The 13,628-nt window shown below is 39.0% G+C and overlaps 1 protein-coding gene across 6 annotated transcripts in view; it reads right to left on the bottom strand.

The window, feature by feature from the left end:
* The window catches only part of SETX (senataxin), a 78,057-nt gene that overhangs the window by 19,973 nt on the left and 44,456 nt on the right, over positions 1–13,628 (bottom strand). For all 6 annotated transcript variants that reach the window (XM_070518466.1, XM_070518468.1, XM_070518465.1 and 3 more), the window contains exons 12-17: positions 12,393–12,566; positions 9,518–9,750; positions 8,064–8,231; positions 7,355–7,511; positions 1,884–1,985; positions 1,573–1,688 (exon numbers count right to left, since the gene is read on the bottom strand). In XM_070518466.1, the coding sequence (XP_070374567.1) occupies positions 1,573–1,688; positions 1,884–1,985; positions 7,355–7,511; positions 8,064–8,231; positions 9,518–9,750; positions 12,393–12,566 (950 nt within the window). The remainder of the gene's footprint in view (positions 1–1,572; positions 1,689–1,883; positions 1,986–7,354; positions 7,512–8,063; positions 8,232–9,517; positions 9,751–12,392; positions 12,567–13,628) is intronic.

Genomic DNA, 13,628 nt, shown 5'->3' with positions numbered 1-13,628 from the left:
TATGAGTTTTCTAAGCTGGGATGGTGGGGAGCTCAGAGATGCTGGCACTTGTCTTCTCCTGGAGAAAAAATGCCTGACACACAGAAAAACAAATCAAGGAGTGGAGAAATGACATCATTTGAGCCTCTGGATCCTGCTATGCCGAAGTTAATCCATGCTCCGATTTCCCAGATACATAAACCAGTGAATTCCCTTTTGTCTAACTTAACTTGAATTCGGTTTCTTTAACTCACAACCAAAAGATACCTAATAAATTCAATATAGCTTTAATATAAGGCAGACAACAGCAAACTACAGCCTGTGGGCCAAATTCAACTCACCATCTGTTTTTATAAATAAAGTTTTACCGGAACACAGGCACATCTTTTGTTTATGTATTATCTATTGCTGCTTTCATGCTATATCAGTACAGTTGAGTAGCTGAAACAGAGACCATACGGCCCACAAAGTCTAAAATATTTACTATATTGTCCTTTTCAAAAAAAGTTTGTTAACCCCTGATGTAAGGCATACCATTTTTGTATACATTTTTATATACAAATTATCCCATTCCACAACAATGGCACCAAATACTCATCAACTAGTTTGTGTACCTATTAGTTGTGAAAATTAACACAGTCATGCATCACTTAACAACAGGGAAACATTCGGAAAAATGTGTCATTAGCTGATTTTGTCGTGAGAACATCATACTTACACAAACCTAGATGATACAGCCTACACTTCTAGGCTACACACTACAGTTCTATGGGACCACTGTCGTACAGGCAGTCCATCACTGAGACAACCGCTGCACGGCGCATGACTGGAAAAAGGAACCTCATTTAAAACACAGTCAGGAGGTCAGAAGGGGGAGCGCTCATGCCCTCCACACAATGTCAACTGCAGACCCAAGAGGAAGAAGCCTGTTTTGCTGCCCCAGCAGGAGGCAGGAAGGTCTTCTCCTTGCCTGGCCACAACTCAGCCGGTGAGGACTATCACAACTCAGTCAACGAAAAGCCATTACCCTTCCAACTCCCAGTTTCCTCCAATGGACTCTCTGTTCATAACAGCTGTCCCCAACACCCTGACCTCCTCTAAAACAACTCTCCTCCCCCTGTGTCCTCCAGACTTGCCTGTGGTTCGCCATGGATTGCATGTCTCAAATTGCAATTCTTTGCTGTTCCCAAATAAACCCATTTTTGTTGGTAAAATGACTGTTTTATTTTTAAAGGTCAACAGTTACTAAAAAACACTAATCAAGAAATGTTAATGAGCCAGCCTGGCACAGTGATTAGGTTCTTGTGCTCTGCTTTGGCCGCCTGGGGTTTGTGAGTTCAGATGCCTGGCACAGACCTATACACCGCTCGCTCATCAAGCCATGTTGTGGTGGTGTCCCACACACAAAACAAAAGACCACTGGCACAGATGTTAGCTCAGTGACAATCTTCCTCAGGCAAAAAGAGGAAAATTGGTAACAGATGTCAGCTCAGGGCCAATCTTCGGCACCAAAAAGAAGAAGAAGAAGAAGAAGGAGGAGAAAGAAAAGAAAAGAAAAGAAAAGGAAGAAAAGAGAAAGAAATGTTCAGATACCTGTACTTCCCTTCCACCTCGGCATAAAGCACGCTGGCGGGAAAGTTCATCTAGTTGATGATCCAGATATTCCTTTCTTCTATGCATGTCCTGAACATGAGAAGGTAAGTCTTTTTCTAAGAAAACAAAAAAAGAAAAAAATTATATGTTAATTCTAACAGACACACATATGCATACATAATGAGAAGAAAAACTAGTTCTCAAAGCTGGACTACTGCTAAGGTCTCCAAATTACCTTTAATGTCCAAGCCATTTTCTACCATACAAAAGGAAATAGAAAAACATTAGTATCTACCTTACTCAGTACTTACTCATTCTGTGGTTAACTTGGCTGTCCAAACTGAATTTTAGGACCTCATTATTAATAGACTTCTCTGGACCCAGACGTACTAAATTTATATCTCCACAGTTTCCTGTTGATAAAAATCACACTCAGAGATTAATAAGGACACTGCCAACCTCTGTATATATTATCTATATCTAACCAAATACATTACCAATCAGAGAAGGGAGCTAACATGAGCTATCAATCAGCTCCATACTTGGAACTACACTGGAGGCTTCACACACATTATTTTAGATATTCTTCACAACAACCCTATAAGGCAAGTACTTATCATTTCTACCTAATAAAGGCTAGTGAGGTCACATGAACAGTATGCTGCAGAGTTGAGATTCTATCATACTGTTTCTCAAACTACATTCTGTACAACCTTCCACAGTAAGATTTATTTGGGAAATGTTGAGTTAAAATAAAAAACACATATTTTTAAATAAAGATTCTTTGAGTTTTTTTTCTTTTGCAGGGAAAGATTTTCCCTGAGCTACTATCTATTGCCAATCTTCCTTTTTTCCACCTCCTCAAAGCCCCAGGGGATGGGTATATCTAGTTCTTCTATGTGAGCTGCTGCCACAGCACAGTAACTGACAGACAGGTGGTGTGGTTCCATGACCAGGAAATGAACCTGGCTGCCAAAGCAGTGAGAGTGCCCAAACTTTAACCACTAGGGCATCAGAGCTGGCTCAAAAAACATATTTCTTAACCAAAGGCTATTTCGAAGATATATAAAGACTTTTATATGTTAGCATATATTTGAATTTCCAAAACAGAATCTTATTTGACCACCAAATCCTTTTCTGCAGAATATTCAGAATGAAGTTTTTAAACTCTGCTCCACAACACATGGCTACTCCAGAATTTAAGGGATACAGATGCTGGAAAGCTATAAACATCATTTAACTGGACTGTTTATTAACCACATTTTTATTTTAGGTTACACTGTAAATATTATTTAACCTAAAAATCTCCCACTGCATCACAGGGCTAAATTATAGCAATCACACAGAGTTCATCAGCACTCACCCATTCCGACACATCACATGCTTATGTGTTTACTGCCTGTCTCCTCCCACTAAATCCAAGTCCCAGAAGAAGAGGGTTCCGTTTTGGTCACTGCCTAGAACAGCGGCTAGCACATCAGAAGTGTAAGAATCTATGCTGAATGAATGGCTTATTACACAGCTGTCTACAACATATTTTTGTTGGTAGTTCAGCTTATTCTTCTAAATGTGAAGCCATCTTCTCTGGCCTACATTTACTTCAAGGTTTCAAAACTGCTAATTTACTTGTGTTTCCAACAGAAAGGTGGATGAGATTACCTAGAAACTCACCCATTATAAATACCTAGAAATGCTTAATAAATTATAACAGAAATCCTTTAAACTGAGCTCCTAAGAATGTAAGGAAAATTCCTAGCGGCCAAAAACAAAAAGAAAGCTGAACATCAGAGCTGCCAGCCCCTGAGCCGCTGTGGCTTCCCTGGGTGGGGAGGGCTGGCCAGTGTCTAGGTGCTGAGGTGGTGACTTTTAAATTTACATTCAATAAAATGCACAGATTTAAAATCTTTACTTCTACAGAGTTTGACAAATGTGTACAGGGACAAAACTACTATTCCAATCAAGATATATACATTTTATAATGGGGTCTTAGATTTTAAAGCCCACTAAAAAGCAAAAGGACCTGGAAAAGATGGAGGCATGGAAAAAAAGTGACTATCATAGCCCGGGCTTAGCTGTGAAAAAAATAAATTCTCTGCTAAAACCTTGCAACCATAGGCCTGTGACGCATGTGGATTTAGAGACTAAATACATATTACACGAAATGACAAAGGTGACCCAACCAAAATACAGTTGAGATTTTAAAAATGAGAATGCAACAAACAACTTTATGCCAATATATTTGAAAACCTAAGAGGAAGTGGAAATTTTTCTTAAAAAATATGAATTAGTAAAACTCAAATCTAGAAAACTTGAATAGATCTATAAGAATTAAAGACTAAATTTAGACAACAGATAAAAAAATTACCCATCTGTCAAAAAAAGACAAAAAAAAAAAGCCCAACCCAAACAACACTAAAAATAACCTTCAAGAAGGAGATAATTTCTTATACAAAACATCCAAAGAATAAATTTAAAAATTCTCCATTTTTGAAGTCTGTGTAACTTCAATATTAAAACTAGACAAAGATATAACAAAGAAAAATTACAGGCTGGCCTCATTTATGAATACTAATTTTTAAAATCCTAAATAAAACATTAGCTATCCAGCAATGTGTTAAAAAATAACGATACTAAGATGGGCAAGTTGGCACTATTCAAGGAATCAGAGCAATTTTAACATTAGAAAAATATTGTAACTTACCACATTATCAGATTAAAGAAGAAAAATTTCATTACCATTTCAACGGATGCAAAAAAACCCACAAATGCATGCAATAAAAGTCAACACCCATTCCTGATAGAAATTCTACTGAGAAGGGAACTTCTTTCCCCTGATAAAGGGTATATACCAAAACCTAGAAACAAACACCACACTTAATGGTGAGATGCTGAGATATTTCCTTAAAGGACACCCAGGAAGGACCACTAGTGAAAATGAAGGTACCGAAAAAGAAGAAAAAAGCTCTCCTTACTGACAAAAGGTATCATTTTCTTTCTGACAAATAAACCCAAGCTAGATGCCTTGCTTGCTCCATCCTAGTCCCAGCCCTACCGCGTCATCGATACACACAGGAGAAAGAGCTTACCCTCACTCAGGGAAAAGCAAGTTAAAACTGCGCCACCGCACACCCACAGTAACTGCTCTTAGGTGTGTAAACTGGTAAACCATTTTCTAGAAGAATCTGGCACTAGCTAGCTGCACAAATTCTTCAACCCAACATTTTCACTTCTAGGTATACATGCACTAGACCAGTTTTTAATAAACTCTTTCGACTTTGGCCTATAGTGTGAGCATACTTCACACTGAGACCCAGTACACTCACACATCTCATCAACGAAACACGTTTCACAAAACAACACTAACCCTTACTACCTATCCTCTGATCTTTTCTGTTCTCTTCTGTTCTAGTTTATCTTGTTTAAGTGTGCTGGCTCTGGTCTCCCTAAACTGATTTTACAATCCACTAATTAGTTACAAGCCACAATTTGAAAAGCACTGCCCTAGAAAGCTGCATGAATACACAAGAAACACAAGTAAGAATGTAGTGCTTTGGTGTATTCCATTTAACTGTTGATAATATAACATACTAGAATTCATTCATTCACGGTAGTAAATATTTTTATACCTGCACTGGAGAAATATGTACAAGTCTGTTCATTGTAATGAAGTTTGAAAGAACAAAAAATGGCAAAGAACCTACATTTCTATCAACAGATAATGAATAAACTGTGGACTCACAGAATGAAATATCCTATCGCAATTAACATGAATGACTGTACTGATATACAGTAATACATAAAATCATAAATCTCACAAACATAATTTGTTGTTAGTGTCGTCGAATCGATTCCAACTCTCAGTGACCCGTGCGCAGCAGAGCGGAAGCCTGCCCGGTCTTTCTGCAGCACCCTCTCACCTTTCGGGGCTCTATCAGACAGCGTTCTGCTGCTATTCAGAGTTTTCGTGGCCAATTTTTTTGGAAGTGGGTGGCCAGGTCCTTCTTCCTAGTCTGTCTTAGTCTGGAAGCTCTGCTGAAACCTGTCCACCATGGGGGACCCTGCTGGTATTTGAAATAACAGTGGCATAGCTTTCAGCATCACAGCAACACACAGCCGCCACAGTATGACAAGTGACAGATGGCTGGTGTGGTTCCCTGACAGGGAAACGAACCCAAACCACAGAGATGGGAGCGGCGAATCTTAACCACTAGACCACCAGAGCTGGCACAAACATGATGATGCAAGTGGAAGAGTTGCAGACTGACAATGTATTATAAGTTTTAAAAGCAAATGAATTCTATACGTAGGTAATACCTATTAGTAAAAGTAGGTAGTAAAAGAAAAAAACGTGTCTAATCCCTCAGAATAAAGACGACATATCCCAGGCTCTCTTGTAGCTAGGTGTGGCCATGTAAGTTCTGGCAAAAAGAAAATAACCAGAGGTGCCAGCTGCACCTTTCCTTAAACTAGGAACTTTTCTTAAAATATAGCTGGTATGTTCCCTTTGCCCTTTCTTTGTCTTTTCTTCATGCTTGCTGCATGTGACTACTGGACTACCATCTCTGACCATGAGCACTAAAGAATGGAGGCCACACACAGTAGAGCGCCAAGACAGAAGGAGCCTGGGTCTCTGAAGACTCTCTGAAGCAGGGAGTCATCATACCACTCCCAGTCTTCAAGTGCTGCTCCCTGGGTTTCTGAGCAAGAAAGAAAGAAATTTCTATCATACGGAAGTCGTCGTATTTGGAGTCTCTACTATTCTGCAGCCAAATCTCATCCTAAGTGATAAAAGGCATTTCCTTGAGGTTTCAAGGAAAGAAAATTTGGTTAGGGAAGACAAGATATACGAGCTTGGAAAAGTCGTCTAATACAGAGCAATAATCACACCACTCAAAATAGGTGGTATGAGAATAAAATATGAGTTCAGGTTAAGTAAACAAATTATTTTACATCTTCACTCAAGTGTCCCGCACCATTATGGTAACGTTCTTCACCAAACTCAATCGTACTGAAAAAATTTACCCCTGTGGTGTACTTTACGTTTCTACTCTTCAGTTTCTCCTCCTATAAAATGTAGACAGTAGGGTTATTTAATACTTAGCTCACAGGATTATTTTGAGGATTACTGACAAAGAGAAAGCGCTCCATAACTATAAACGATGATTGCTCCAGCTTTTCACTGACTAAATATCTACTAAGCCCCAACTGAGCAGCAGGCACTGGGGATGCCACAGTGAACAAATCAGAAAATCCTTGCCTTTGTGGAGATGATTATATTCTAGGTATAGTCAACTAGCTGAGGTTCTCTCACCTCTGCTCATTTTTATTTATAGTAACTTCTGCTTTGTCCCCTCCCAGCTCACTTCCCACGGCTAAGTCCTCAGTGCTCTTCAGGTTTCATCTTAGATATCACTTCCTCTAAAAGTCTTCCCTAACCCTCACACAACTGAATCAAGGGCCGCTCTGAGGTGTGAAAGTACCCACACATTATTTCTATTATATATAACTTAGAGTTTTATATTATAGTTGCCCACTGATCCATCCACTTTCTCATTAGACTATCTCTCTGAAGGCTTCAGTGCTGAAACCTCAGTACTTAGCACAGTGCCTGGCACAGAGTAAATGCTCAGTAATACTTGCTAAAGGAATCAATGAGTACATATGGGGCCACAGCCACAAGTAGAACTCATTACCAGAATTAGCTTGCTCTTTGTCATTTAAATCTGCCCACACTAAACATTGAAAACAAAAAAAAAATTAAAAGCCCACATAAGTAACATACCCAAAGGATTCTTCTTGTCTTTACATTTTTCCTTGAATTCGAGGATAATTTTTTTCATAAGTTCATCAACAGCTGCATTGGAAGGTGCACACACAAGGACACGGTTTTGTTTGATTTTGGCATTGGAGTTTTCATCTGAATGCCCCTTCCTATGGTTCTACAATTTGCCACACACACACCAAACAAACAAACAAACAAAAAGTTCTGATGAGCTCTATTATGTAGTTTTACAGTTTTTCTCTACTTCCAAATATGCTCAAAGTTCCCCTTATAAATAACTAAAAATAAATAAAAGCATCTATATCTTACACTGATATTAAAATTACTCTGGCATAAGTTTATCAACTTCTCTGAGCTTTACCTTCTATCTACTTATTTTACTCAATACTCAATCCAACCAAAATGTAGCCCAGGAATACATTCAAGATGTTTTCCTGGCATTCACTGTGACCTATAATAAAGCCAGAAGATCACCATGGCCCCTAGAATTAGTTTCACACAAGATTGCATTTTCTGCTCTTTTTACTTCTTATACCCTTCTCTTCCCCTGCTACCCCTTTCTCAGATATGGTTCCACACAATATCAGGAAGATACAAAAAAGCGAAGGGAAAAAGGCACTTTAATGTTTATTTACATATGTCAGTTAATGCAAGTCAAGTAAAATGATGCACTCGACTAACAGCACTGATGCCCTCACACACATTCTACCTCGGTCAGTAGGCGATAGAGGAGGCCGACAATAGTTTTTGATTTTCCTGTTCCAGGTGGTCCATGAATGAGACATATCTTGGCAACTGATGGGGAGTGTTTCACCATGGCATATGCAGTTTCTATCGCTTTCTTTTGGTCTTCATTGAAATCTCTTAGGTAGGCAATCTATACAAAAGACATTAATGAGAATGAGCTGTTCTTATAGTGGCACAAAAGAAGATGCTAATAGAAAGGATGACTTTCTTCTAATCTTTATCAGACAGAAGCTTTGGTTATGATCAGGTAAGGCCCCAAAGTGACCTTTAATCTAAGAACCATGCTCACTGTTGGAAAGAAAGTTACTTATGCACATCTGCACGCTTCAGCCCATCCACAAACACTGCAACTGTATTTTTACTTGTGATTCCTACAAAGACGGTCACAATAAATTGCTCTATACTTTTCTTCTATTTCTTCTTTGGTGCTTCTCATTTCAGTCAATCCTCTCCTTAGACATTAAAAACATTCCAAGACTTTCTTTCCTAACACAAGTGATATAGTGGAAAGAGCGTGAATTTGGGGTCAGACCTGAGTCTCAACCTCAGTTTCACTCACAAGCCAGGTCTCTAAACTCTTAACCTCTCTGAGCCTCAGCCTTTGCCATCCATTAAATTGGGGATTCTTTAAAGGGTGAGAGTTGACTGAGATAATGTACAAAAAAGCTCTAGCACACAGCAGGGGTTCAAAAAATACTACTTTCCTTTTGCCATTCTCTGTGTTAATTTCCTGGAACTTATTTACAGCTCTTACAGTGAGAAATACGTGTTCACACAAAATGACAACTCATCTTCGTACTTGCAACAATACCAGTCAATTCTCCACTGATCACTTAAATGCAAAATTAACTCCCATCAAACCTACTCCTATTCCTGAATTTTAATCGTCTAATGAACAGTTCAGTAGGATCTTCACCTAACATTTAATTTTTTGGTAAGGAAGATTAGCCCTGAGCTAACATCTGTTGCCAATCTTCCCCCTTTTTTTCGCTTGAGGAAGATTGTTGCTGATCTCACATCTGTGCCAATTTTCCTCTACTTTGTACGTGTGACGCCACCACAGCATGGCCTGACAAGTGGTGCTAGGTCTGTGCCTGGGATCTGAACCTGTGAACCCTGGGCTGCCAAAGTGGAGTGTGCAAACTTAACCATTACACCACAGGGCTGGCCCCTCCCTTCACATTTTAATGTTGCTCTTTAAGCATACTCTCAATTCTTTATTGTACTATACCTTTTTCCTGAGGTAAGCTAATCTAATACATACTCTGAAATATTCAAGAAAACTAAGCATTAAACAGTATCACTGTGTGTGCAAGCTAAATATAACACATATATGTAGGAGCTAAAAATAACGTAATGCTTTAACATCCTGAAATGACATTTTCTGGCTTTCCCTGTTACATAATCATCACTCACAATTCTGTCAGATGTTGTAGTAAGTAAATCTTTTGTACAGAAGTCCATGGGGTTTGGATTCAGAACAGCTCTGGCCAGTTGGTTCCGACCACTCAGCAAAGACATGGCTTTCAACTTCCTTTGTGTAGTTACCAGAGAACTGATTACAATACATTTCACGAGTTCATTTAAATTGACTGGCAAATTATCTTGAGTCTGGATGGAAAGGGAATACTCAGATTTCCCATTACGCACTATTATCAAGAAGGAGAAAAAGTAATTTCAGTTACCAGTGAATAACAGTGACCAGTCAAAAAGATTATTCAGAATTAGGTATTTCACAACTTATGTTTTTTGTATGATATGTTATTTAAATAATTCACTCAATAAATACTTATTGAATGCCTCCTAAGAACCAAGCAATGTTTCTGTCCTCAGGAGGCTTAGTTTCTAGAATAGGGAAATAGATAACCAAATACACATGTCAGGTGGTGATAAATGCTAAGAAAAAGGCAGAGAAAGGGAATGAGGAAGTGATGAGGGATATGTGGGAGGTATTATTGTAGGTAGGAGAGTCTGGGAAGGTCTTTCAGATAAGATATTTGAGCAGACTTGGAATAAGTGAGTAAGCCACAACCTTATCTGGGGAAAGAGTGTTACGGTGGAGAATCAGCAATTGCACAGACCACGAGGCAGAGATGTGACTCGAGTATTTTAGGAATAGGGAGAAAGCTAGTATGGTTAGAAGGAAAAGTAGGGAGAAGTGTACGAGAAGAGTCAGAGAGGAAAACAAGGATACATTTTACAGGGCCCTGCAGACCATAATACTGACTCTGAACATGATTCTGAGCCAGGGAGAAAGCTACACAACAGCTTTGTGCAGGGAAGCAACGCGCTCTAACTCACACATTTAAAAGAACCACTCTTATTGCAGAATGAAGAATAAACTACAATGAGAAAAGCACAGAAGCACAAAGACCACACAGGAGGCTACAGCAGTGATCTAGGTAAAGTTAATGGTAGTGTGGACCAGAATGTAGCAGTAGCAGAGGTGGGGCTTGGATTTTGGATATATAGGCATACCTCATTTTATTGTGCTTCACTTTACTGAGCTTCACAGACACTGCATTTTTTACAAGACTCTCTACCAGCAAAAAAACTGTGACTCGCTGAAGGCTCAAATGATGGTCAGCATTTTTTTAGCAATAATTTTTTTTTTGAGGAAGATTAGCTCTGAGCTAACATCTGCCAATCCTCCTCTTTTTGCTGAGGAAGACTGGCCCTGAGCTAACATTTGTGCCCATCTTCCTCTACTTTATATGTGGGACGCCTACCACAGCATGGCCTGTCCAGCAGTGCCATGTCCACACCCGGGACCCAAACTGGCGAAGCCCAGTCCGCCGAAGCGGAACGTGCACACTTAACTGCTGTGCCACTGGGCTGGCCTTGATAATTTTTAATTAAAGCGTATACATTGTTGTTTAAGATATAATGCTACTGCATGCTTAACAGTCTACAGTATAGTGTAAACATAACTTTTATATACACTGGGAAACCAAATATTCATGTGACTTCCTTTATTGCTTTATTTGCTTTACCATGGTGGTCTGGAACCTTCCCTGCAATATCTCTGCAGTATGCCTATACAGCAAATTAGGATTTGCTAATGAATTAGATGGAGGGTGTGAAAGAAAGAAAGGGTGAAGGATGACTCTGAGGTTTAGGCCTGAGCAATTAGAACAGAGGCCCTGCTTACTGGGATGGAAAAAACCGAAGGAACAGCAGATGCCAGGTAGAAAATCAAGTGTTTCTTTTTGGACTAGGTTAGAAATGTCTAATAGATCTCCAAAAGGAGATGTCAGATAGTCGGATGAATGAGGAGTTCAGGGAAGGAGACTACCTTAGAAATACAAATTTGGTAAATGTAATCATTTGCAAGAGTCAAAGGCAGAGACTAAGCTATATAGCCCTCTTGGTATTCTTCTAAATGCATTCTTCACAAAGAACTGAGCACTGGTCATACTTAAAATAAATATGGTACCACAAGTTATAACGCAGTACAACGTTGAACTCTAAGGAGCTTTGTTGCTCTTTTTAAGATATGATGCAAAAAGGTGAAGGAATAATGAAGTAATGTTCTCGTCACATAACTGAGACAAAGAAAGCGGCAAATGTTAAACGCCAGCTTGGCATATAATAAAGAACGTGGATTCTGCAGTCAAACAAACATAGGTCTCAATTTTGGACTTACCATTTAACACCGAGGACAACCTTGGATAAGTTACTTCACATCCCTGAGCCCTGATTTCCTGACGAACAGGGAACAAATAATTCTTACTGCTTTCTAGGACTTTGAGGAAGATGATAAACGTGTATAGGAAGGACAAGGCACACTGCCTGGCACATAGTAGGTACTTGTTAAAATCAAGCTAAAATTATTTTTGTTATGCTACCTTAGGGAGAGAAACCCCTGCAACACAATGGAGGGGAGTGATGGAAACTAAACCCCTCAAGTTGCCTAACAATGAGTTGTATGTTCTCATTATTAGCCACTAAACCAAAGTTGGGATACGATTTAAGATATAACAAACAGAAAGGCTTGTAAATTGTCTCTTTTATAACAAATATAATGACAGATGAAGGAATGTACTAGAAGGAGAGGACATTACAAAAGAAAACTTTTAAATCATAAGTCCAGAGCAACAAATACTGGGCCTTTTCCAGTTGACTCTAGAAAAACTATAAAAGGCCTCCAAATGACAAGTCATTAACCTAATAAATGCACCTCTGGTAAATGTACAGCAAATACATGGCTGGTGAAGCACAATTTAGAAGGAAATCGAAAGAGAAGCTTATATCTGACAGATTTCTCTTCAATGTCTCATTATTTACTTACTGACTGAAGTGCGGCGAAATTTATGAACATAACCACAATGATATTCATGAGGGTCTTGCATGCAATTTCTCTCTATAGCTTTCTTCTCTCCATTTAGTCTTTCAGGAACCAAAAACACCAAATCATTTTCCTTTGGATGAAGTTGTTTAGCTAGTTCACATTCTTCAAGATAAACTATGAAACAATAAGAAATCAGCATTTATTCTAACAGAATTATTTTAAATAAGATTAACTTAAAGGATATGAAACCCTTGTACTAAGTTAAAGCAAGTCCACAGCACTAGTGGACTCTGTATATACTTCAAAATGGTAGTTGAAGCCAGTCAACATTTTCAAATACTGATTATACAGTACTATAAATTTTTTCTTAAAAACTGCTACAAAGCCAAAATAGATAAAATCAGAATATTCAAAAAAAAGTAGCTGATAAGTTTCTTTTCCTTAAGTTTATTTTAGTTTTCAACCAAGAAATTTCCTCTTTTGTTCCTCACTTTCAAAATCCCAGGAGAAAATCCAGAAATAGATCCAAGTACATATAAGAATTTTGAGCTTGTTGGCAGCATTTCAAACAAAGTGGAAAGGAAGCTGTAAACTAAATGAGGCTGGGAAAGCAGAGCAAGCACTAGAATACAAAAGTTCAGTACCAACTGCCCAATCCAGCAACACACTGCCCTGAAGCACAAAGCACTGGGATTACGTGGACAGAACCACTTACTCAAAAAAAGAGCTTTAAAATGTAACATATACAAAATATCTATTTAAAGGCATCAGAGAACAAACACACAACAGTGAAGAATTACTGTGCTGAGATCCAGAAGAATGTGGAAACCCACAAGAGTCAGGCTAGTATTTCCCCTTAGAAACATCTGAACTGTTCAGGGAGTGGCAGCCAAGAGGTCGAGCAGTACCTGGGATGGCATTGTAGGACTAAGAAGATAAAAACTGGAGTCCAGGGCCTGCATGGGGCGGGGACCCTGGGAGCCCTCATGCTTCAGGTTGGGACCATGAGGGACTAAACTCAAGGATGGAGCAGAAGTAAACTAGCCTTTACACGAGCTGCAGCCCAGCCCAGCTTCAAGCCATCTGGATACTTCAGAAAAGCTCAATCCCTTAAATCAGATTAACATTATCCCACATTGCCGGTGCCCCCAGAAGCCTGGCAGAAGCAAAGGAAAATCCTCTCTGGAAAAAGAGAGTATCATCCTAGGCCTCAAACTATTTTTATAAATAACTTCC

The sequence above is a fragment of the Equus asinus genome, chromosome 10 (assembly GCF_041296235.1).
Source record: "Equus asinus isolate D_3611 breed Donkey chromosome 10, EquAss-T2T_v2, whole genome shotgun sequence".
In the NCBI taxonomy this organism is placed as follows: Eukaryota; Metazoa; Chordata; class Mammalia; order Perissodactyla; family Equidae; genus Equus; species Equus asinus.
Note: the sequence above shows the minus strand (reverse complement) of the source record. Positions and strands in the feature narration are given on the sequence as shown.